The sequence below is a fragment of the Suillus fuscotomentosus genome (assembly GCF_016647785.1).
Source record: "Suillus fuscotomentosus strain FC203 chromosome Unknown F5891scaffold_204, whole genome shotgun sequence".
NCBI lineage: Eukaryota > Fungi > Basidiomycota > Agaricomycetes > Boletales > Suillaceae > Suillus > Suillus fuscotomentosus.
The window spans coordinates 14,246-41,911 of NW_024539716.1; the positions used below are offsets into that span (position 1 = coordinate 14,246).

The 27,666-nt window shown below is 46.8% G+C and overlaps 1 protein-coding gene across 1 annotated transcript; it reads left to right on the top strand.

The window, feature by feature from the left end:
- Positions 1–603: 603 nt before the first annotated feature.
- On the top strand, positions 604–4,138 carry F5891DRAFT_1199787 (uncharacterized protein; the record flags this gene model as incomplete). Its single annotated transcript, XM_041368786.1, has 6 exons — positions 604–1,371; positions 2,050–2,250; positions 2,309–2,440; positions 2,502–3,051; positions 3,352–3,804; positions 3,861–4,138. The coding sequence occupies 6 exons, from the start codon at positions 604–606 to the stop codon at positions 4,136–4,138; spliced, it is 2,382 nt and encodes a 793-aa protein (XP_041216897.1).
- Positions 4,139–27,666: the final 23,528 nt, after the last annotated feature.

Sequence of the window (27,666 nt, forward strand, 5' to 3'; positions counted from 1 at the left end):
AACTACGATTGTCCGAAATGACTTGAAACTAGACGATGAAAGGACGAACCCCGGAAAACTCCTGCAAGCTTCGGGACCCCTCACATCACTGCACTTCGACCACCCGAGTTGACATGTATGTAAACAAAGGGTAATAGAAGACGACCTCCCCGCTGGACGACCCCAAGAAACTCCTGCAAGCCTTGGCACCCACGCTCGGACCCCGCACCTTCGATATCTAATAAAGAATCTAGAAATAGATCTCTACAGAAGATAAAAGAAGACTAGACCTCCGGAACGAGGCTAAACTATCACGAGACGAACTCCACGGAAACTCCTGCAAGCCCCTGGAACCCTCTAGAACCCATCATGGCAATGATAACCACCCTCTGATGACGACCTGATCTTTCAACAAAGATAAAGGACGATAGTACCTATCACGGCACTTTCCCTCTGATAGCGAAGAAGAATCTCGAACACGAGTTAGCCTCATGGCTAGATAAAGATGATAAGAGATAACGATAAAGATAAGTTTAGAATGAATCGGAGCTTGGATTGATCTGGAAGAAGGTTATAAACCCTCTCGATCCTCAAACATCTCTCCCACGAACCTCCATCATCATCATGACGAACACTATCGATAACGCCTCTATCAAGAATGCACTGAAGGACTCTGACTACGGAGTAGTCCTCAGAATGACAGAAAATAGCGCGTTCAACGAAGCCGCTATCCTGACCCCCGCGTACTCCCAAGCGATCGACGAAATCCTTGGTGACCAAGACGCCAGAACTGCAGCGAGTACATCCCTCACCGTCTGCATTATACGAACCACGAAGCTGCTGGAAGACGTAGCCAATCGTGTCGACCTAGATGAAGCAACTAGGAAACTTGCTATACTTCATCTGCAACGGCGGATCAGAAACTTCGCACTTCACTTACTCCCCCTCGACTTCTCCGATATCACTGACCTCGCGATAAAGAAAGTTGAAGTGAAGCCCGTTATAGAAGAACCCCGCCCGGTACGCCCGCTAAGAAGAAAGAAAGCGGCTACCATAGATCGAACCCGCACCACGCTCTGCAAGTGCTGCGGAGGATACGGACATCAGTTCAGAAGATGTCCAGATTATGTTTGTTGCATTTGCGATGAACTAGGACCTGACCATCTGTCGGTCCACTGCCCGCGACTCAACGGACGCATCGTACTCCAAGAGTTTAGCGATGAAGAGAAGTTTTTCGAAGCTCTCTTAGATTGGGAGCACAACCACAAGGCACTCGCGGATCTAGAACTTCAGCATCCCACTGAACTTTCCCCTGTCCCTGAAACTCCCTCTGCACCTTCTACATCCACGTTAGCAATTCCCGCACTACCCGCCGCTACGATGGAAGAAGACGTTTGATGATACACAAAGCCGGTGACTTTGTGCGTAGTAATGGGGTAATGTTACAGTGACCACGTGAGCCCCCAGCTACACGACCTGCCCTCTGCCACCTCGCACGGCAACGATACGATACGATACCCGGGCCCTTGGGCCTTGATGATAGATAACGAATAGATGACGAAATAGAAGAGAAGTCCGGAAGATGCCGGATTAGGTAAGCGATCTGGATCGCTTACATGATATGACGACATAGGTCTAGAAGACCTATATATGTTATCAAGATAGAAGGCAAGCCTCGTGTTGCCTCATGTACTGATAGAAGGACGCCTCGCGGTCCTTATCCTAGATAGAAGACCTGCCTCATGCATGGTATCTCTGACTCGATAGATAAGCACTTAGAACCCAGCTTCAGGCTGAGCTTAGATACGATAGAGTAGCCTTATATAAGGTCGATAGATTAAAGTAGATGTTCCTTACTTTAATCCTACTGGGTTTACCATCGAAACCTTTGTCTTGCTAAAGCTACCTGCTTGACATCAGATCCGCACCTTCAGAAGGACTTGAGACCCCTTCTGCCTGTAACCCGCTATCATCGTTCACCTCCGTGAACGTACGCAACTTCCGCTCTTCTGTGGAAGCCGACCTCGGACTCTCAGCACGAGATATCACTGTTGTGATCGTCGCTGTTAGATCAATCCCAGTCCGCACGCGACACACGTCGTAACAGATATCAGATGTGCTGCCTTCGCTGCAGAAGATTATGACGGTGCTATTAACCTATACTCGGCAGTGATCGACCTCAATTCAGCAGCTGATGCCATCTTCGCGAATCATAGTAGGGCAAAGTTGGGGAAAATGTTATGGACCGAAGCACTTCTCGATGCGGAGAAGGTGCGATGCTACCTACTCAGGACATTTCATAATCAAATGCTGACTTTGGTATACAAAGGTCATCCAACTGAATCCTTCGTCTCATGTTGGATACCAATTGAAACTCGCAGCACTTCATGGCACACAAAGCTATGATGGAGCTATCGCGGCCTTCCGAATGATGTTCACCAAATTGCAAAGTGCTCAGGATGTGGAAATGCACTGTAAGCCCTCGATGACATAATCATTCGGATGCTCAACCCCTCCTCCAGATCTTCGCAAGTCCCTCTGAATCAGAAGGTGTTATCCGAACGACTATTGATCTACAACTCAAGAACGCCCCACTTCATCTGCTCAATACTGCCACCGGGCTGTTATGTGACCGTGAAGCACAGATAAGTGCCTTCAAAATGAGCGCAGAACACAATGAGCTTTGGCTATCATGGTCTATGAAGCGCGCAGACCTCCGAATGGAACACATTATAGAAGCGGTGGCAACTTACTTCCGTTGTGTCATGTTATCCCATAGATGGGGATGGGAAGAGAAAGAGAAAGAGCCGCTGCTGCAGGACATCCAGGGCAAGATTGTATACAAGCTGAATTCGCCTGGTGGTATCGTAAAGTTGCGAAAGTTCTGCGAAATTGCTCGTGATGCGGGTTACCACTGGGCATGGAACGATACATGCTGTATAGACAAGAGCAGCAATGTTGAGTTGCAACAATCGCTCAACTCTATGTTCATCTGGTATCAGCATTCTGTGCTTACAATTGTCTATCTTTCGGATGTTCTGCCTTCATCTAAATCTGGCGCTCTGGAGAGGAGTGAGTGGAACACATGAGGATGGACCTTTCAAGAATTCCTCACTTCCAAAGTTATTATCTTTTATCAGAAGGATTGGACCCCATATCTCAACAATCGCTGTCGCAACCACAAAAAGTCGACTGCAATAATGAAGGAGTTGGAGGTTGCGATTGGTATTGATCGACAGGCCCTCATCAACTTCTCCCCAGGGATGAGCGATGCACGAGAGAGACTTCAATGGGCGTCAAAACATGTTACAACCATCCAGGGAGATATTGCGTACTCATTGTTTGGCATCTTTGATGTCTGACTACCTGTAGATTATGGCGAGAAGAAGGCAAATATGCTTGGGCACCTCCTGCAGGAAATTGTTGCTTGGTCAGGCGACATTACTGCTCTCGATTGGGTTGGACAATCATCCGGGTTCAATAGTTGTCTTCCTGCTGACATTATCTCATATGCATCCCCACCATGCATCCCGTCATCTTTGTCTGGAGATGAGATCCAGACAAAAGTCTCTTCACTGCGAAAAAATACTGTGGCTGTAAATTTGGCCATGAAACTCTATGCCCTATTGAAGGGCATGAACACTCCTTGCTTCGCGAGCCGCAGACTGCATCTACCTTGCATCTCATTTCCTGTCACGGAAATCAGACAGACACATGGTTCAGCCCAAGAGACTCATTTCATGTATAGAGTCAAAGCGAATGGGCCTCAAGACTTGCTCATCACCACACTAATTCAATCCCGCGAAAAAGACCCACCTGACAAAAGTTTCTTCTTATCTGTCCATGGGATCATCGTCTCCTCGAGCAGCTTGACTTTGCAGATGATGAAGGCAGCATAGGGGCTTCATCCGAGCCCGGGTCTCAGTCAGACGGCTCTGACGAGTTGCTCGGCGGTCTGCCTGTAGAAGATGAGGAACATCACTCACGAGCATTACGAATGATGGTTCACCTTGGTCAGCCTTTTGGCGCATTTTTCCTCGTGCAGCAGCGTGACGGAGAGTACAAGAGGATCGCATCAGACTATAACATCATTGCACAAGTCAAAGACATAGCTTCCGTTGACAACATTATGGACGTCGGTTCCATAGAAATACTATAAATGTATTCGATGAGCAGGCCTTTCTGATAGGCACTCATCTGAGCCTAACTTATGGCGATGAGCACAAATCAAATGCATTAATCACTGGTACTGGGTGCGACCACTCTATTACTAATTTACAGCTTTACATGCATAAACAACCGTGTGGATGTTTGACGGACCAGGTAACATTAGTGGGAGACGAGGATGATGTTTGATACTGATTTTACTCAGGCTGGACAAGTATACTTGCAAGACAGTGAGAGGAGAAAGGAAGACTTGGAGACACGAATTCGTGTGAGAAGGTTAAAGCCTCCGTGAGTAAGATGAAAGCTATGTTGCTTCCGTGTTGTGGTGGGGAAGGTCAGATTGTGTCAGACAGCATCTGCAGTCTGAAGCGTAGCATTCTGAGTCCGGTATTTGAAGTTGAAAAGAACAACGATTGGACGCAGAAGGGACAGACCCTCTAAGTGCGGGATGAAAGGGAATGAGACCAACACTGGTGAGATTGAGGGAGGTTGGTAGGTAACTAAAACTTTGACTGAGGAAACGGAAGATGATAGGGAAACGATCCTAAGAAGAATCTGGAAGATCTTTCATGGTCACATGCATATCTATGAAAACGCATGCGAAGATCTATGCAAGTGTGAGATATGTAAAACGAGCACAGTCCAGCTTACAAAATTCCGGAATGGCAATTGCATATCTATTCTTAGTTCAATCACTGTGTTACAAATGCCTTCTTCTGACCAGTTTCCACGAATATTTATGAATGGCCCTCCTTCGACAAGAATGACAGCATGAGGGATGTAACGGGTGTCACTAGTGCAGATAAAGGCAAACTGACTGCCAGCTTCATGCACCTTGTGGGGGGCGGCTTCTCCTCCGAAAGGCAACAATATTCTTGATTCTTTCAAGTAGGTTGCGTTGGCATGGTTCCTCTTGCCAATATTAATGGAACTAGAGCATCGAAAAATACCAGAGTCACTAGGAATAGCCACCACTCCATCGAATTGATATTCTGACCTGTAATGGACAAAATGCACTTTGCCAGTAAACACCTTGGCCTCTACACTCGAGGGGTGATGTGCCGCATGTGGATCAATATAGACTATCAAAAGTTAGACATCTATACTTGACTCACATGAAGTGTTGATTCAGTTGCTGGTACATTCATGGTGCGTCAGGCATGCACATCGACAATCTTTTCCATGCTTGCAGTCCATCACATGTATTGGCCTATGAATCTCCATGCAGGGGAATAGTCTAATTCCCATTCTCATGTGTGATAAATTGAAGCAGACATGGAAAATCTGATTATATTTATTATATTTGTTGACATATTGTCTGTGGGAATATGGTTGTGAATATTTGATATTTTGGATGACACACAAAACACCACCAAAATTTGAAGTTGTGCACCCATCTTTATGTTAGTTTAAATATCAAATATTGTTTTCACATTTTGTACAACATATAAACCTCTTTTAAATATCGTTCACCCCGATGTGACTCTTCTAGACATGCTATCTATCAATTTTGAATATTTCTTCTTAGCACTCCTTTCTCACTCTGCTGCAACTCTGTCCTACAGCTGAAATAGCCCCTATGATGAATTTTGATAGGCTGCAAGCAATTTCTTGAATATTTTTCAGAGATATTCAATAGGGCTGATGTATAGGGACTATGCTAGACATGATAGAACATTGAGATCGTGGTATTTGAGCTGCTAGTGACCAATTTAGACATATATTTAGGATCATTATTTTATTGCAACATAGTACCTTCCTCATTAATCTATGATTTCTGTATGCTTCTTAGCAGACTCTCATCTAAAATAGAGATGTACCACTTGGTATTGGTCCTTCACTTTACTTCACACAGAGAATATACACTCTATTACATCTCATACAGCCCTATACCTCTATGTTTGTTACTCCACACTTAAGAGTTTACACAATTTTTTTTCTTTTAGTGGTTCACCTGTCTTTTTACAGATGTATTCCCAGCCATCTGACCTCATCATATTTATCTTGGTCTGATCTTATAATATTGTCCTCTTCCAGTCCAGTACTGGTGCTTTAAAGCTAAAGTTTACTTTCTCTTTCTATAGGCTAGGAATAGGAGAGTCCTCTTCTTCTTGATTGTAGCTTTAATATTTGTTGCCTTGCAAGTATTATTGATGGTTTGAGTGGAAACAGAGCTGGAGATGATGGAATTGATGAATTAGGTGGCCTGAGTAGCATTAGCAGCCTGCCCAGTTAGAATATGGTAAACGTGAGATCTTCATTCATGTGAGGTAAGCTTTCAATTTAGTCACTAGCAGCTCAAATACCACGATCTCGATGTTCTATCATGTCTAGCATAGTCCCTATACATCAGCCCTATTGAATATCTCTGAAAAATATTCAAGAAATTGCTTGCAGCCTATCAAAATTCATCATAGGGGCTATTTCAGCTGTAGGACAGAGTTGCAGCAGAGTGAGAAAGGAGTGCTAAGAAGAAATATTCAAAATTGATAGATAGCATGTCTAGAAGAGTGACAGAAGTGATTAGAGCAACAGAAGGTCACATAAAGTATCATAATTATTGAGATTGTGTTGGTCAAACTAAAAGTCAAAAAAGTGTCTCAATGAGTCACCAAATTAAAATAGCCATATCTGCACATCATAACATTAGCTTCCCACACTATATGGAACTAAAATGAGGCTAAGAGGTATAGCTTTATGACACCTCCCTATAGTTTAGTCATATTACCACACCCTGGCTCATAATAAAGCAATTACATGAAATGTTACAAACATTGAGACACTTTTTTGAGCCACTGTATCACCGAGCTTGAGCAGGTTCAAGGAGGGACCTCGTCGTGCTTCCTCGATCATCGATATGCTGTTAAATGGTTTCCCAGATAGTATGACAACCAAGATCATCAACAACCTGACTTTCTGGATCCTTTACTTCGTACTATTGAAGCAAGTGAGTCCCTATGGATTGACTGAGTCGAGGAATGTCAAACACTTCCCCGAAAACAAGTGGAGGTGTGCCTGGGTTGATATGAGTAGAAAGGAACTTTGGGATGATAGCTATACACTCTATCTTGGTCTGATACTAATCTTTATGGGGTGATTTATGTTGCCAATGCATGATTTTTAGATCACAAAAAATGAAAGGGACATACAATGTTGACTTATCGAAAGACGTAATGATACCAATTTGCGGACCACTGTTAACTTGTCCTGGTCCCACCATCTAAGGATTTTGTGAGGGCGAACAAAGGGTTGCAAGAAATGATAGGGAAGCGACGGGACTTGGAGCATAATTTGTACCCGAACTGCTACCTAAGGGCGAAAACCACATTTAACATGCATGTGTTGATACATACGCTGTATGTTGAAAGTACAGATGTGAAATGGTCAGAGGTCCATAAGCTTTGAAACAAAAACATACAACTACAATATCTCTATGGTCCTGATGTCCATCGAGTCTCCAACAGAAACCACATCCTGAATTTGTCCAATGATATCATCATCTGTCGCAATCCTCTTGTATTCTCCACTGTGCTGCTGCGCTAGCAAAAATGCGCTGAAAGGCTGCCCAAGGCGAATGAGCAACCACAATGCTTGTAATTCTAGGTCAGACATCCCCTGTTTTACAGGAGAACCACCAGACCAGTCATCTGATGGAGAAGAAGGTGGCATCTCATAATCTTCCTCGCTCTCTGTATCATCTCCATAGTTAGATGGTTCTGGAAATTCCATCAAGTCAGGTAGCTCCAGAAGAGACCTGTCATATCCCGTATTCCGGACCTACATCCGATAATATTCCCATGCCTCATCCGGACCTTCGGACGCCTTATCCATGTCTCCAGTCCTCTACCCATCCGGATCCCTGCACCTCTGCACATCCACATCCACACATCCACATCCAGATCCCTTTACCTCTGTACATCAGACCTCCGTACCTCCACAGCTAGCCTGCTTCATTCATCCTTTGTCCTATTGCCCTAATGTCATATCCCATACATCCACACATCTCATCCGGACCATATCCGATCCGGTCCAGTCCGATCCGATATACGATAAGCTACTTAATTCATTTCATGTGCATATAATGTTAACACAGCCTATTCGGTATTTCCTTGTTCCTGGTATCTCGGTTATACTTACTACCAGTATGCTTACTGATCCATTAACCTATGCTTCATTTCCGACTCGCATTTGACAACTTTGCTTATGCTTCGTACATAGCCTTGGACCTTTGCTTATTGATCTTTCCGATAGTCACTTAGTATATAAACTCTTGTATATGTCCTGTAGTTCCTCAGTCTGAATATCATATTAGTCCTCATATCAGTTCTAGTCTTCCAACTTAGTTGTTATCTATCTCAGGCCTAGGGAGTTTCTCCCTAGGCCGGAGCTCTACTTATCCAATACTCCACTCATCCCCTCATCCGATCCTCTGTAGTTTCCGGAAGTTCATCTGGATCTTTCCTGCAGTCCTCTGGACCTATTCTGCTTCGGACTTTGTCCTTGCAGCCTTTCCTCTGTTTACTTCTACTCAGGATAAGTCCCAAGTAGCCATTATACATATTCATGTCAGGACGAAACCTCATTGTAATTTCCGGAAGTTCCTCCAGAACTTTCCCATACTCATCCGGAAGTTACTTGCACCCATCCGGAAAGTCCTTCTGAAGTTTCCCACGCCTTCGGACTTTCTTTGGACACCAATCTGAAATTAAGGGCACATACTCGGGTAAGGGGCGCAGTGCATGAGCTGAAGCCAAGCCCCTCAGAATCAGTCCTACCCTTTGTGCATGATCTTAACAAGACCGATCCCAGGGACGGACAACAAGAAATCATTGCCCGATGGGCCTTGCCAGCCAGAATTGAACCAGAGCCTCTCTGGTGGTGATAAGCAAGTCGTGAAGTCCGTCTGCCTTCACTTCATACATGAAATGACTTTCCAGGGTTGAACTACCCACCCAGCGTCTGACTTCGGTGACATTGAATACAATACAATGCAGATGCAGTCTTTGTGCTGTGAAGCGAGGGGCGCTCGTGTTCTGAAGCCGAGTATAAATGTTTGAAGCAAAATCAGCAACCCCATTTTTCGCAGCGAAGAAACCGAAGACTGGATTTCAGCTTCGGGTAGGGGTGGTAGCTGGCATGGTGGAGCTTCATATGAAGCGATGGAGGCTGGTAGACAGCTGTTGAACTCTGATGATTTTCCGATCCAATTGAGACCAGTGATATCCCCCGACCGAGCCACGATCTCCTGCAGGAGCCGCCCGGGAGCCTTGTCCTGCTTCTCGCCATAATCTACAGACAGATGGACCCCAAGGATGCCAAACAACAAGTATGTGATGTCTTCCTGACATGCGGTAACGTGGGTTGACTCAAGTTGTATCCAAGATAAGACAGAGAGTCGCGTTCAATGACCTATGTATCACCTAAATGAGCATTGGCTATGGCACGATAGTTCCCATCGCACCTTCTGCGCATCGAGAAGCACTTCCATCCATAGCATTTTGCCCAACTTTACCTTGCTACGATTTGCGAAGACAACATCAGATGCAGAGTTCGAGTTGATTACCGCCGAGTATAGGTCAATAGCCCTGTCATAATCATTCGCAACAAGGGCGGAATCTCTGTTGGCAGCACATAGCACACTACATTGTTGCTTGAATTCTGAGTCACATGTGGGTGAGTATGATAGCCGAGGGTGACATCACTGACACTTGCCATTGGACCAATCGAGGCAGCTGGCCTTCGCAGTCTCGTCGGTGGCGTCCATTATGCATGTGTGCACGGAGGGCTTGATAGGGTTTACCTGCAGAAAGGAAAGCCTGGCACTGTTTCTGGTGTGTCATAAGCAATAAGCACTCGAGATCCCAGCCAAAGAGCTGCAAAATGAATAGGTTATGAAAAATGCTGTGTATGCATCATGTTGACGAACCATGATCAAGTCCTGGTATGCAAAATGAATGTATTTCGACCAGAAAGTGTCTGACTTCACAGCGGCAGTGAAGTGATCAGCAGCTTCGTCATGACGTGCTTCATCGAAAGCTTTGATTCCGAGTTGAACACGTAGATATGTCTATCGTGTAAGTTGAGAATATTAGGTGCTGTCTGGACAGCGAACCCTGGTTCGAAAATCTGAGCTCAAACCAGCACGTGATGATGGCACGTGTTGCCAGCCGCCTGTCAACAGCTGACTAACGTAGATACATACCTTGGTCATTGTATTATCATCATCAAAATGTCTGATAGATCCAGCAGCGGATCTTCACGCTCCCTACGCTCTCGAGGTACCATTGAAGCAGCAGCAGCATCTGGAACATCCCGTAAGGCGCCTGCAGTGTGGTCAAAGGCAGAGGAGACCGCTTTTCTTGAGTTCCTCTTGAAGGCCCTTCCTTCCTCAGGCGACGGGGGCTTCAAGACGACCACTTTCAATCAGGCAGCTACCCACCTCAAGGAAAAATTCACGCAGCAGAGAGGTGCCGAAAAGACCGGTGTAGTTTGTAAGAATAAATGGACAGCGGTATGTCTAGTGAACTTTTCTGCCACCGCCAATGACATCATATATATATCTTTGTAGTTCAAGAAAGCATATCACAGTGTGATTGAGATTAAGTGCACTTCAGGCTTCACCTGGAGTGATGAGCATGGAGCAGGTATTGCTGATCGAAAGGATGATGTCTGGGCGCGTTTTACCAAGGTAAGTACTGCAATAGATCGCATGCTCTCTAATGACATTATCTTCAGTCACATCCTCATGCAAAGCCCTTTATGTCAAAGGGCTTTGATCATTTTGAGATCATGGAGCAGTTAATGCCAAACCAGTCAAAGGGCACACATGTTTTCCGGCCCACCACAACTGCTGTCTCAACTTCAGTTCCCCCAGCAACAGAGAGTGCAGCACCAAGTGCAGCGCCTCCACCAGCAGGGCCACCATCATCAATTAATCCAGATTCCATCGCGCCACCTGTTCCATCCACCTATCTCGCACCCTCTACTGAGGGTTCCACCACAGACTCAGCATGGACGAGCATCAGCCGTAGCAAACGTAAGTACAGCGCACTTGCTCCTGGCTCAGCCACAAGCTCCCAGAAACGAAGTCGGCCACCATCTGCCACGTTAATGGCACAACAGGAGGGTACTGAGACGATGAAGAATCTTGTAGAAGTAGTGCACGAGATGCAGAAGAATTTCACACTAGCTCCTCCACCGCTCCCAATGCCACAGCTAGTGCAGCCTGGAATGCACGTTGGGAGCGCCATCACCCTGCTCAACAAGTACACAAACCTTACCAGCAAAGAGCGCCTCTCCATTGCCAACTTCCTAGCCGAACACGAGAACCAGGCCATCATTTTCTACTCGTTGGATGAGGCAACAAGGCTTGAGTGGTTGGAGGAGAAGCGAGTGCTTTGTGGTGGCGCACCACGCCAGGCATCAGCTGACTCGCAGGAGCATATGATAGTCTGATAGCGTACTATACTATATCTCATTTTGTTTCAACAATTGTCTCAAATATCAAGTGTCATCTTGCGCTCGTTTTGTCCCAATATGTTCTACATCCTGCGCTCGGTTTGTCTCAGACGTCTTCTGCTTGGTTTGTCTTTCAATCTATTCTACGTCTTGCGCTCGGTTTGTCTCGGACGTCTTGCATATATTGTGCATATATTGTACATAGATTGTATGATCCCTACTAGTATAGTACTACTAAGGCAATGGGAGCCCCCTTCGCTCACGTTCCTCAATATAGTCAGCCCACATTGCCGCTGCAATTGCCTCCTGACGAGCATCCGCTCGTCTCCTCTCAGCAGGATCTGCTGGTCCTTCAGAGAGCGCCCCATGTCCTACAGTGTCGTCCTCCGCAAGATCATGCTCATGTTCGAGGGCGACATCAAACAGGTCAGGGTTGTACCTGCGTACGAAGTTGTGAATAGCGCACAGCGCTGCGGGGATGTGGGCCTGAACGTGCATGCTATATTCCGGTGGGATCATCAAAATGCGCCACTGGCGCTTCAACACACCGAAGATCTGTTCGACGATATTGCGAAGTGCTGCGTGTCGAAGATTGAACAATTCTTTGGGATCTTGTGGCCTGGTAGAAAATAATTCAATAGAAATAAAAATACTAAAACGAATGAACTCACATAAGGTTTGCTTGACGCCATTCCTTCAAATGATAGCGTACACCTCGATAAGGTACGAGAAGCGCATCACATGTACCAAAACCTGCATCAGCGAGAAGATATTTGTGCGCAGGCATGCGCAAATCATGAGACCGTGCGTCATTCCATAGACTAGCATCGGCAGCCGAGCCATCCCAGCCTGTGAGCGAGTACGTGAAGTAGAAGTCGAAGTCGCATATGAATAGACAATTTTGGGATAAAAATCCCTTTCGGTTGCACAGGACAGTGTGATGTTCGAGCGGTGCAAAGACCCGAATGTGGGTGCCGTCGATGGCACCAATGCATTGATCGAAGAATCTGAAGTGTGGGTCATCGCGGATTGCTGCAGAAATGGGAGTGTTTTCAGTTGGGAGCCGGACATTTGTAGTGTAGAACGGAGGGGACGAGAAGAAAGTGAGCATGCGTTTGAAATAGCTGTGAAAATCATCAGCGCACGGTTCATCTTGAGTTATTGACATACTTACCTGGTAATCGTGTCTGGAGAACGCTGAAATCGCTCACCAACATGGCGAGACGACAGTCCTGTAACACACGTATACAGGAAAATACCTAGCTGCTCTTCGATAGTGACGCCGTTGCGCGACTGAGCATATCCATGTTGCCGCAGAACTTGTAAGAGCTCCTCAAAGGTTTGAAAGTCGATGCCGAGATTTAGCTTGATTCGGTCTGGGTGACCACTGATGAGTTCGTACACCCAGGCTTTTCCTGTGAGAATTGAGGTGTGATATGGGACCTTTTCTGTGCGTGATAAAAATAAGAGGTTATAAAGGTAGGAAATTTGAGCGACTGCGATGGTGATGATGACCATCGTAATTTGGCGTCGTTGATGTATTGCTGTTTGGGCTTCGAGGTCCATGTGGGTGCAATGATTATGCGCAGTTCAAACATATGTATGTTATATATTCCTATTGTACGTGTCAGATCACTATCAATATCTCTTATCAATAAAATATATCACGTGCCATCATCACGTGCTGGTTTGAGCTCAGATTTTCGAACCAGGGTTCGCTGTCCAGACAGCACCTTAGGATTGATGACTGAGTGCGGCCACATGATACTCACTTCCACAACATGAGGCGCGAGAGGATCAACTTTCGGACAAGCGGCAGCCAGGTCTTTGATGAGCAGCATTGCTTCCTCATGTTGATCTGCATTGAAGAGTGCGATGGCCTGGAATACCGGATGAAGCAGATAGTATGGGAGACAAATTAAATGTACCTTGATCAGGAGAAGCAATTGGTTGGTTTCTGAATCTTGGTTTGTGAACATGGATGCAATGTCGAATGCTACCCTTGCTTCTCGGATGTGACCTTTTCCACAGAGGGCGATGCCTTTCGAGATGAAGCCAATCAATGATGGTTTAATGTTGATTGACTACGTCACGGATGACAGTTAGCCTTTCATAAGAGGACAATGATGGGTGGGTCCATCTCACCTTGATTGCATCCTCAAGGGCATGGTCCCAGTCGTGCTTCCGGGCCATAACGAACAAATGATTGGCATATGAAGTAAAGTTGTCGGTGTCGGCATGGATCTCTTGGGTGAGGAGCTCTTCAGCGAGAGACAAATCCCCGGTTAGACATGCATCGTGGGCTGTTGTGATGTCAAGGATCTGTATGAAGGATGCTCGAATTGCATTATGAGAGTCAGAAATAGAAACTCGCCTTTGGACGAGCGTCCTTTGGTACTGCCCATTGTGAGATCTTATTGTCTTCACCTCCGCTGATGATGTGCTTGCCGTCCACAGAGAACATGACACATCTCAGGGTGGATGAATGCTGGAAGATGGCAATGGTTCATTGATCTGAGAGCTCCCAGAGACGGACATGCTTGTCGCCAGATGCAGAAGCAATAAGGGTGCCAGCGGGATGAATGGCAATGGCATAGATATAATCAGTGTGGCCTTTCCATGGATGACCGACACGCTGCCAGGTTGATGTGTCCCACTCTGATATGGATTTATTACGTGCCGAAAGAAGGCATGTGCCATCAGGTGTCCATGTGAGTGGCATCTTCCATATGAAACTGACACCCAGCATGGATGCGACGTGTTCTCTTGTGCCTAGATTATGGATTTGGATATCATGCGATGTTGCGATGACAAGAAGTTCACCAGAAGGCAAATATCGAATGAACTCGACAGAACTGGGATCTTGACTGTCACAACACTTGATTGGATCTCCTTGCATCTGCCACATTTTGGTACACCAAAACTTCACTGTATGGTCCCATGCACCAGTGGCCAGTGCCGTACCATTTGGAGAAAAATCCACCAAGCGGATCTGATAGGAGTGGGCTTTGATGGATTGGGTCATGGATTTGCCAGTTTTACCGTGCCAGGCAATGACCTCTCCATTTTCATCATCACTTGCTATTATTTGACCATCTCATGATATCGTCAATGCCAACACCGCGTCCCTATGCCCTTCCATCTTCTTCAACACAACACCTGTCTCCAAGTCCCAAAGACGAAGTGTATTGTCGTCCGAGCCAGTAATCATTCGTCATTTGTCGGGGAACACTGCGACTGCATTTATGGCACCCTCATGATCTTCAAAAGTTTGAATGGGCATGGTGCTTGGAATGAGCTGTGACACTTTACTGGAAGTTGATGGTGTTGAGCATGGCCAAAGGATTGTGGGTGTCTTTCTCCAAGTTACAGAGGTGCGTGTATTGTGCATTTCTATGTGTCGGAAAAAGTTATTTTTGCTTGGCATACCTTATAAGGCATTGCAAGCCCTCAATTGATCGAGCCCATTTGAAGTGCTTGGAAGCGGACCCAAAAATCTTGCAAGTGAGGCTCAATTGACACTTGCAGGCTGATTTCAACCTCATTAGGGACAGATTGGGACATATTTTTGCAAAAGTTACATTTACAGCCCCTTGTAAGCCACTTGCGACACAATTGCAAGTCCCTTCCAATTGACTTGGAAAATTTTTGGGTGACCTTGCAATCCCTCAATTAACCTCAAGAGGGGTCCCTTGCAAGGCACCTTTGGAAATTTCTGACATTTGTTACCTTCACTAAGTGCTAACCTTCTTTGTCTCCATAGATGCCCAAGACACGAAGCAGTTCGCCATCATCATTTCAACGAGAGTGCTCCCAACCAGTGGTAACTGACTGCACTGGCTACATGCATCTGACATTTGTCCTCAAAGTTTCAAGCCCTATCGAGACATCAAGCAAGCATCACACCTTTCCAACAAACTTTCAAGCTCAAATCTTATGTCTCATGATCGCTCACCTTATGGTTCGCAAAGTATAGAGTATATGCATGTCTATGATGCATCTTGATTGTTGATCCCCATCAAGAAGGGAACATCCCCAGTACTATGCACCAAGAAGAAGATTATGCTTTTGTTGCTTTCACCTGCAGTGAATTCGAGCCCCAGAGTGACCTTTATGCACATCATAAATAAAAAATACAAGAACATTGTAGCCAATGATTTGTGAGGGGCGCAAAGTAGTCTCAATTCTAGCAATCCGACCAGCATCAGTTGTTGTCTGCGCCTGGCTACCCCCATTTAATGAGTTGAGTTGTTCCATCATATCACAACTGACTCTGCGGCTAGCCAGTGTGGACACCGTGGAACCATGAGTGCCAACAAAGCCAGCTCCATTCAACTGAATGATAGCATCAATGAACACCAGATGCCTGGTAGTGGCCACAACTTAATTGAGCATCAGAATGGAAATATGACATCCATTCGGCTCACCATTTTCTATAGATCTCCTCTATCCGCTCCGCTGTATAGTCCATCCACGTCCACCCCAACGCCCTAACATCTGACCACCATTCCGGGTCCCTTTCATCGCTCCTCATGATGACATGCATGGCATCAATCCCTTTTCATGTCCGAAGCTCCTCTTGCACCTCAGACACCCTACATGCAATAACAGACAATGGGGCAAAGTATGGGTCCACTGGAAACTCCTCGCATTTCTGGCTGAAGTCATCATGCCGTATGTGCATCGATATACTATCAAAATTTAGATCTCTAGAGTAACCTATGCCCAAAACTGTCACTCACGGGAGGTGTTGGTTCAATTGCTGGTGCGTTCATGATGCATCGGGCATGCACATTGGCAATCTTTTCCATGCTTGCAGTCCATTGCATGTGTTGGCCTCCAAATTTCTATGCAGGAGAATAATATAATTCCCATTCCATGCACGATGAGCGCTTATGTAGTAAAGGAAATTAAAGCATAATACATGATCGTCCAGGGGAAGGGAAACCTGGTGCTGAGGAGAAGAACAATTCGCTAATGATAATTCCAGGCTTTTCGAACGAGTTTCTGAAAACCCAAGTGATGCGAGAGACCAAAAGGATGCATGATTGTGATGTGCGCTAGGAGATGTCAGCTTGACCCAAGCTGGGTTCACATCCACAAAAATCTGTGATGCCCATGCATTCAATCACCAAAGAGGGATGTTTGAACCAAGCTTGAGCAGGTTCAGGGAGGAACTTTGTTGTGGGTCAGAACCTTGATGTGCTGATGAATGGTTTCCCAGACAGCCAATGACCAAAATCATCGACAACCTGACTTTCTGTATCCTTGACTTTGTGCCATTGAAGTAAGTAAATACCTATGTCGAGAGACATCAAACACTTCCCTGAAAACAAATGGAGGTGCGCCTAGGTCAATATGGTTAGAGATGAACTTTGGGATTATGTGTATACATATGTTCTGTTATGAGAGGGAGGTATATCAAATTGCCCGACGTCTTGTGAGGAACTGGGACGACATTGGAAGTGAATCATTGACTTACATAGGCTACCGCATCATTCACTAACAAATAACTGTGATTAGTGGTTCAAGTGATGTTTGTTTGGAGTTGACGTACTCCATTCTGCTGAAGTCCACAATGTAATGTATTTTGTGTCATTATGAAGGTTATCTGAGACCAATGTTATGGTAAGATACAAGCCTTGGACATTTTCACTGAATACTGACCTCAAGAGCCTTGGGTGGGTGGGCCTTGGACATATGATTGCAAGTTGAAGATAATTGCCTCTTGGCCTATTACCAAGTGGCACCCCGACTAGGACCCCGAAACTTTGGATCCCAGCACTGCGCCCAACAGCGCCCCAGGCGTCATCAACACCTAAAACCCTCTTATCTTACTACTTTAATACCCACCAGGCTAGGCCCAACAGTCCACACTGTTGAATCCAGAGCTAATGGCAACTGGGAAAACGCGACCAACATCTGTGGGGACCGGTAGTACAAACATCCGCACCCCCACTCCCACCAATAGAATCAGGGCTTCTCATCATAATACAGTCTCTATGTTGCTTCCAAGAGACGAAATTATGCAGCAGGAATACGATGTCAAAGATAGAGAAAGCGGTGCTGCCTTCCTAGAGAAGTCTCCCTTCTACCGGACTGGAGAACCCATAATGAACGAAAGCCTAATACTAACAATCCTTCACATCACACAGTATACAGGAATTCCCCGCATAGTGATAGAAGGCCTTCGAGCTGTTGCGCTGCTTCCAGAGGACGGCACCAGCAACACTCCCACAACCGCGACAGAGCTCAACATCCAGCAAATAGCGGACTCGCTTTCAACTTCGCTCTCAGCCCCTGTCATAGCAAACCTCACCTCCTCACTATCAGCACATGTTGTGGCAGCTATTTCACCTCAAGTAGCGTCCATCCTCACGGCCTCGGAAAATCTCAAGACGAACGTCGACGAAATCACCAAATTCAAAACAACTTTAGAAGAAAACTCGAAAGACATCAAGGATATTGTCAACAACGTGAGCCAATCAGCCAAACCCCAACCAGGGACACCAAGATCATACAGTGCCATTGTTCAACAGAACACACAGACCCCAGCCCCAATCTCGGTAGCCCTCGCCCATGCAGCTACAAGGGACCGTCAAATCCTATTTGACCTGGTGCCAGGCAGCATCCCATTCACAACCAAAGTAACGTCGGCCGAGATCGCAACCAAAATGAAACAAGTGTTCACGGCATCCCAGTCGGATGACACTCCAGATATTCAAATTAAAGCAATCACTCGCCTTTGTAACGGTGGGTTTATAACAGAACTAACTACTACAGAGGCAGCCAAATGGATCAGAACTCCAGAGAATAGGCTGAAAATCACCAACGCCCTCGACCTTCCAGCAACCATCAAGGAACGACACTTCTCTGTAATAGTCCCATTCCTACCCATCGATCTAACATCGAAGACACGGCATGGTTATGTATGGTGGAAGAGGAAAATAACATGACAGCGGGCGCAATCGATTCAGCCAACTGGATCAAACCCCATCAACGCCGGGCCCCAACACAGTGTGTCACCCATGCAATCTTCCACTTCGCAGACCCACACTCAGCCAACAGCACCCTCTGGGATGGTATCTACATCGGTCAAGAGAAACTACACCCCCGAAAGGACAAACAGGAACCAGTACGATGCGTGCAATGCCAGCTGTGGGGGCACATTGCAAAGGATTGCAAAGCACCGAAGGACGTATGCGGAACTTGCGGGAAAAACCATCACACCAATGAGTGCAATGCATATTGCACTTTCCATTGCATAAGTTGCAACTCCCTGGAGCATGCTAGTTGGGATAGGAAATGCCCAGAGTTCAAGTCCAAATGTGCTGGGATAGATGCTAAGCACCCTGAAAATTCCATGCCATACTTCCCCACTGACAATCCATGGACGCAGGTCATGCTACCCTCTCAACCGGCCCCTTACCACAAACCGGCAGTAGCACCAGTACCAACCTCTGCCCCTACTCGTCCATCCCTCTTTCAAATGAGCCTCCCTTATGAATCAAGACGTCCAACCAGAGGCTACCACTCACGAGGAGCACCTCATCATTACAGTCAACGAGGATCCCACGCCTTCACCCCCACAGGCCCAAACTCAATCCCCATTGCCGGCACGTGGAACCCTGATATGAGTCCCAGCGGAGACCAACGATCGCAAGTCCCCTCAACTATGGCACTCTCACCTATCCTGGACTCCCCACTCACCTCATCCTCAATTTATGCAACACCACGGCCCCCCTCCCCTCTCAATGTCTGAACACCATGAAGAAGCACCGACTTGAATAAGTGTCTGGCAACAAAACCTTAATACCTCACTCCTGGCGCAGCACTCCCTCCTTAACAACCCGATTGCCCGAAATTGGGATATCGTCGCACTCCAAGAACCTCATATCAACTCCATGAAAAACACCATCTCCTCTCCTTACTTCCACACTGTATACCCAACCACCCGCTTCTCTGCACCTGAACTCACATCGTGCGCCATCACACTCATATCTAAGTCCTTCGATACCAACTCCTGGCAGCAAATCGCCTTCCCCTCCCCGGATGTCGTGGTAATTCAACTCTGTGGCCCGTTCGGATGCTGCACTATTTTCAATATTTATAATGATTGTATACTAACGAGAACTCAAGAATCCCTAGCGTCCTTCCTAGAACGCGAGATGGCCAACATCCGCCCTTCTGCTGATGACCACATGATTTGATTGGGTGATTTTAATCGACATCATCCTCTGTGGGATGAAGACCGTAATACGCAGTTATTCACTAACCACTATCTTAACGCAGCCCAACCCCTACTTGACCTACTGGTGGACTACAGAATGGTCATGGCCTTGCTGAAGGGACTTCCCACACTCCAATCCTCAAGTTCAAAAAACTGGATGCTGTAGAAACAACAATACTGAGAGGAACAAATGATGCTCCAGACTGTATCTAAAAAAATGTTGTAGGTCGTGCATTGCCTAGTCTGCTATGCTTGAGGTGGCAAGCACATTCGACCCTTGAGGGGAAGCAAGTGCAGCGAAGATCTAGAGGTATGCGCTGAAGCGAAGCGCGAGAAAGCGCAGGTGCACGCAAGGTATGAAGGCACGGGAACGCGCGTGCATATTAGCGCGAAGCGCAGGAAAGTGCGCGCGCGTGCGGAAATGAGAAAGAGTAAGCTTAAGTGAGGATATGATGTAAGACAAGAGAAGAGAGATGTGAAGTATAGACAATTAGATTTCAACTGTGATTTTCTAGGTAGTAAGTAGTAGGTAAAGTTAGAGGTCAAGTTCAGTGGTAAAAAAGTAGTAAGTAATAGTATGTACTGCTGGCGCTTATATAGCGCGCCTAAGCGCGGTCATGTGGAGCCAAAGTGCTACTGAGTAAGTATGTAAAGATATATATGAGTGAGAGTCCATGATAAAAATAAAGACGGAACAATATGCTAATAAAGGAAATGGAAATATATGCACTAGGGAGCTTGGTGGACAGTGGATGGATGCTTCTGGATGGCTAGCGCTATAGGGCGCTCAAGTGTGGGAAAGCGCGCGCATATACATCACGAAGCATGGGAAGTGTGCGCGCATGGCGCGCGTTGCGTGGGAAAGCTGCGCCTTGTATAGGGATAGCTGTGAGTAGCGCATGGAGTGACACTACAAGTTCGTGCTATGTACTCCTTGGTGGAAACTGCCATATCATGCCATGAGAGGCATGAGTCTCTACAACACGCCTCGATAATGTATTCTGTACTGACCATACTAGTGACTCCTTCATCAGTTGTTCAACTAACCCAGCTCTGCACAGACCAGCCACTGACCAGCTTCCCATCCTTAGCATCTTGGACCTCAAAATTCCCAGAGCCACGACAGAAGAAAAGCACAACTATCGAGAGACTGACTGGGATGAGTTCAATGTTGTCCTCGCTGTTGAATTGGACAAGATTCCCTCTGCTCAACCGCTAGCTACTGATGAAGAATTTCAACAAGCAGCGCGGAACCTCACGAACACAATCCAGCATACAGTAGAGCAGAAGGTACCGAAGTCAAAGCCCAATCCCCATTCCAAACGCTGGTGGACTAAGGATCTGACCATCCTACAGCGCGAGGTCGCAAAACTAAGTCACCACTCCTATAAGCTACAAGATGACACTGACCACATTTGCCATGAGGAATACCATACTAAGCGAAATCAATATTCAGAGGAGATCAAGCGGACAAAGAAGGAGCATTGGGTCAACTGGCTCGAAAAGATCAACAGTAATGACATATGGATAGCTAACAATTACCTTACAGCTGCGGTGGGTGATGGGGGTCTATCAAGAATACCAACACTGAGACGTCCCAATGGTACCTTTGCTGACACCAACGAGGAAAAAAGTGCGGCCCTAGCACAAACCTTTTTCCCACCACCCCCGGCCACATCATTGGTCCCAGAGGACACTATCTACCCTACTCCAGTGGCAACTCCAGCCCCCATCATCGATTCACAGCTATCACAGAGCATTGCAAAGTTGAGCCCTTATAAGGCCCCCAGCCTGGACGGGATATGCAATGTTGTATTCACTTGGTGCGCCACATTACTCAAACCATTTCTGATTCATCTTTTTAGTGCTGTTTTCACACTCAAGACATACTACTCTCCTTGGCGCAATTTCACCACAGTTGTTCTGTGAAAGCCCGGCAAACCAGATTACACGGCAACAAAAGCATACTGTCCAATTGCTCTCCTCAACACAATGTGCAAGCTTTTGACAGCGGTAGTTGCCGACCAGATGACATATCTCCTCGAACATCACAACCTACTCCCTGACACCCACTTCGGAGGATGCCCTGGAAGATCTACAACGGACTCGCTACATCTCCTCGAATCAACTATCAAGGACGCTTGGCATAAAGGGAAAGTAGTTTCAGCCTTGTTTTTAGACATTGAGGGTGCCTTCCCCAATGCAGTCACTGACCGTTTGCTGCACAATATGAGATGCCAGCGCCTACCAGAGTCACTGGTAGGATTTACTGAACATTTACTTATAGGCCGACGTACCCAGCTCAAATTCGACGGGCATCTTTCCGACTGGATCCCCATCCGGAACGGCATAGGGCAGGGGGACCCTCTGTCAATGATTCTCTATATAATATATGATTCTGACCTTGTTGACATAGTGATTGGATGTGGCAAAAAGGAGCGGACTCTGGCTTTCGTGGACAACACCGCATTCATTACTATAGGAGATTCATTCCATGATACTCATGCCACCCTCAAGCATATGTTGGAAAGGCCTGGGGGATACGACTGGGCAGGAGCCCATAACTCGAAATTCGAAACTTCGAAATTCGCTCTGGTAGACTTCTTGATGAATGCGACAAAAGAATGCCCCCCCTTGTGACGCGTGGCACCACGATCACCCCAACGGCTACACACTGTTTCCTCGGTGTAATTCTAGACCAAGCACTCCGTTGGAACGCGCACATAGCCTACGTGTTGGCTAAAGGAACCGCATATGTTTTCCAGCTGCGCCGTCTCTCCTCTACCTCTACAGGAATCCCATTATCACTAATGCGCCAATTATATTTAGCAGTCGCATTACCCAAAATGCTCTATGCAGTAGATCTTTGGTACCGTCCTCTCTTCATGGGAGTTACTGACACTTTTCAGCACAGGTTGATCAGAGTAGTGAGACAACTGCACAGAGTGCAGCGTATAGCGGCCTTGAGCATAACAGGCACCATGCGCACCACGGTGATGGACGTCCTGGAGGTCCACACGAAGTTGCTCCCCCTTGAACACCACCTACAAAACTTGAGCTATCAAGCCGCCATTTGCCTAGCGGCACATCCTCCATCCCATCCATTGTTCAAGCCCGTATGCAGAGCTGCAAGCAAATTCATTAAGCACCACAGATCCTCACTTCATCATTTGTACCGTACTACTGAACTCAACGTGACTTCTATAGAGACCATCACACATAACAGGCACCCTCCGCACTCCTCGACCCCCTACCGGACAGCCATCACAGCCACCAGAGAGCAGGCCATTGAAGACCACGACAGCAATAGTGATGAGATCTGAATATACACTGATGGCTTGGGGATCGACGACCACATCGGCGCAGCCACAGTATTGTTTCGAACTGGCCAGTTACAGCCGAAGGTACTGAGATACCACCTGGGCATGGCGGATGAACATACAGTTTACAAAGCGGAAGTCATTGGTCTCACTCTAGCAGCTCAACTCCTCTCCAGGGAGGAAGACGTCACATACCTGGTGTCTATCTTCATAGACAATCAAGCAACTATCAGATCCGGTGATGTATTTTCGACGAAGTCAGGACACTATTTGATAGATCATTTCCGCAGTATAATAACAGATGTGAAGAAAGTCAGTCAAGACTGCCGATTCAAAGTAACAGTGAGATGGATCTCTGGGCACGACGGAGTAATGGGACATGAGTTGGCAGACCAGGAGGCCAAGAAAGCAGCTAAGGCGTGGGCGGAATCCAGCCCCAGGGGTTCCCTACCACCATACCTTCGTAAAGGTGTCCTCCCAAGCAGTATCTCGGCGCTGAAACAAGCGCAAAAACGCGAATCATCTGACCGTTGGGCAAGATTCTGGCGAAAGTCACCCCGGTACGAATGCACCACCAAAATTGATCCTAAAGTCATCCACGGCTCCTTCATCTCTCTCGCTCAACATCTTCCTAAACAACACATCAGCATGCTCATCTGGCTCTGCACCAGACATATCTCACTCAATCAGCACCTATTCCATATCGGCAAGAGCCCCACACCTAATTGCCCACACTGTGAGAACACAGAAGAAATGGTGCTTCACTACCTACTCTCCTGCCCCCATTACGTGCGGGCACGCCACATACTTACCTCAATCCTCCGTCGGAATGCCTCCTCCCTACCATTCCTACTGTCTAACCAGAAAGCCAGCGCACCACTCATCTGCTATGTTAATAGCACAGGCCGTCTGAAGGCTACGTTCGGTGATGTACCTCCTCCAAGTAGAAGAGACAAGTGATGATTAGGTTTTTTCAAGCAGATAACGCCAGCACAATGTTCACCCTCGACAACAGGTGCAGGCCGCCTGTTCACGAATCTCTACTTGAAGACAACGGAATGCAGGACCCTACCAGCGGTCCGGATGGAGAACTTAGCAGGGGTCATAAGAACGGAAGTGGTTCATAGCTTTCATTTAGAAGTGGGGGAGAGTTCAACGAGGGAAACTATACATACTACCGACAACCCAACGCTCACATCAGATCATCAGCGCACTGGTAGCACGATAATCAATCCCTCCCTCATTCCTTCAGACTCCGCTCTCCATTATTCCTCTCGTACCCAGTTTCATACCCAAGTATTTGCATCATCCACAACAAACAACAGGGACAATCATACCATGAACTGCATTGCAACGGCCCTGTGGATTGGAAGACTTGCACATCTAAAACAGCCGGCGGGAATGGTGGACTGGTGGAGGTGGCCTCCACCAGGGCATTTGCGAAGTCGGAGATGCGGCGGGGGACACAGGTGTCCCCCATTCCTAGTTAGTATTGTCCTACATATGGTATTGTACCCCACATGGACAAAAATTGGATTAAAAAAAAAAAAGTTGAAGATAGTAAACTGTGCAAGAGTAATTTGTATGTCCAGTCTATAGCTTCAGCACTTAAGCAGGAGATTTCCCAAGCCGACCCATTAGTGCAAGGGTACTAGGAGAAAGAGAATTTCTGTGCGTAGTAAACAACTAAAACTGACAATTGCAAGGGCTCGGTGCTTAGAGCCTGTTCAGCAACCGTTGTTTGAACAAAATTTATGTTTATGTACGGATTGCATTGGAACGGCGCGGAAGCCGTTTGTGACGGAGTTTCAATGAACTCTACTCTAATCATGCCTGCCAGCACAAGCCAACGACGAATCAGTTCTTATCAGTGAAGGCAGATCGTCTCAACTGTAGCTGCCATCATCCTCTGCACTCAGTTCCAACTCTACATGATGACTCAGAAGGGTGAAAGTAAACCTAAAGCTCAGTGGTGTGAGGAGGAGGTCGATGCATTCCTGGTCTATCTCCAATCACAGGTGTCAAAGATCACTGGGACGACTTTCAAAGATGAGACCTTCCATGAGGCAGCAAAGAAACTTGTGGGACTTCAGAAGCAAGGCCCAGACAAGGACATGGTACAGTGTAAGAGGAAATGGCAAGCAGTATGTCTTTGTATCCTACTCCCTAGCCGCATCACTAACTTATTATTAATAACCTTTACAGTTGAAACAAATCTACAATGCCATCGAGAGATATCGCAACAACTGATCCGGATGTCATTGGGACAATGTTAACGGCGCCAATATTCAGGGGGAAGCAGTGGAACTCCAGTGGAACCAATTTATTACCGCTAATAATTCCAACAAGGTATGTTTGTATTTATTACTTGTCTACTACTCACTCCCTATTCACAGGTGATGAAACCTTTCAAAAACAATGGATGGAGACACTGGCAAAAGATGTCGGAGATTCTCCCAAACGGGAGTGGCGCTCAGGGGGCATTCGCCTACAATCCAGCTTCCTTGGCTGCGGGAGCATCAGTGGCTCTTCCTATCAATGCTGAAGCTGGTGGATCCTCCTTATCCATGCAAGCACCGGAGGCTCCCAATGCTGAGGCCAGCGGATCTAGACTCACTACTGCGCCACAAGCTGGATGGGACCAGATCAAGTCAGCCCTCCCATCCATCACTCCTGGAGTCGCTGGAAGTTCCATGAACATTCCCCCTCCCCCCTCTTCTATTGCGCCCTCCAGTACGGGCAAACGCTCGCATTCCAACATGATTTTGTCCCCCAGCACCGCCCAAACTACGTCACTGGTTGATTCATCCCACACCTCCAATGTCGACAAAAAGCCAAAGTTGTCGACACAAGGTAAAAGTCAAGCCAGCCGCAGTCACAAAGGCTCTAAGGCTGCCAAAGACGCTGCCAGCACTGCCATCTTCATGAACCTGCAAGGTTCCATCAACAGCCTGACGGACAGCCTTCGCACATCAGCATCCAACACCGACCAAAATGAAACTCGGGTGTTGGATGAAAGGCTACAGGCTGTGCTCACCATGCAGGAGGAGGAGCTGATTACAGAAGATGAGTCCGTCACGCTCATGAATGTGTTCGCAAGGAGCCCAGCAGTATGTGCCATCTACTTGGCTGCCAAGCCTGAAAGACGGGTCCCCTACTTGCGATCTGTTCTTGACCAGGCTGCCAGGGGGGAATTTGGTGTGTTTTAAACATTGTCATTGTCATCATGTTTTACTTTTTGTCTCACTCATTGCCATATGCGTTGCTGTATCCTTTCATTTGTTCGCACCACATTAGATGAACCGCACATTATCATTTGTAGCTCTATGTACACTACAATGTAACATATTTCTAAGCATCACTTTGATTGTCATCCTCGCTCCCATAATATTGGTCAATGTCCTCAATGTCCTCTGGATCCTCGTCGATGTCTAATGAGTGAGCAATGTCTACTAAATTGCGCTCATGTAAGATATTCTGGTAGTCCTCCCACATCTCTGCGGCCATGCGATCACAAAAGACATTCGCACTTACATCGTCAACAACATCATCCTCAACCATTGGATCAGTAACATCAGGACCACCTTGAGCAGGTTGGCCCTGATGGGTAGGGTTGTCGTTAAATACAGCCCTGTGAGGGAGCGGCTCTTCATCCGGGTTGTGAATACATATATAATTGTGCAGAGCGCACAGTGCCGCGGGAATGCGAGCCTGGATGGCTATCTTGTACTTTGGCGATACTAACAGAATGCGAAAGCGCCACTTCATGATGCCAAAAATATGTTCAATAACGTTGCGAGCAGACGCATGACGAAGGTTGAACAGTTCTTCCTTGTTAACCGGTCTAAAATGAGTATTGTTAGTTGAGATACACTGCAGAGAAAGTACTTACCTGATGCTAGCACGACCCCACTCTGCTAGATGGTACCGTACACCACAGTACAGAACTAAAAGTTGTTGGGACAAGGGGAAACCAAGGTCTGCAAGAAGGTACTTTCCAGGCGGAACGTCCAAGCCATCATGGCGCACTACATCCCAAAGCCGAGCATCTGTTGCTGACCCCTCCCATCCGGTTAGCACAAAGGTGAACTGAAGATCAAAGTTGCAAGCGAAGAGGCAGTTCTGCGATACGAAACCTTTGCGGTTGTAGTATAGGTGGCAACTGGCTGAGGGAGGAAACACGTGAATATGACTCCCATCGACTGCGCCAATAGCATCGTGAAAGTACAGCCAACGTTTTGGGTTGTCACGAATGGCACTCGAGACTGGTGCATCAGGAGCGGGGAGGTGGACATATTCGGTGTAGAAAGGGTGGGATGCAAAGATGTCTAGCATCTTGCGAAAATACCTATGAGAGTGTCAGTACCAGCGTGAGTGTGAGATCTAGATCAAAATATGAACTTAGAGATAGTAGCGTTTGAACGCTGGAATCGTTCTGCAACATGTCTGACAGTTAATCCTGTCACACACGTATAGAGAAATATCGATAGCTGTTCTTCAAGTGAGACGTAA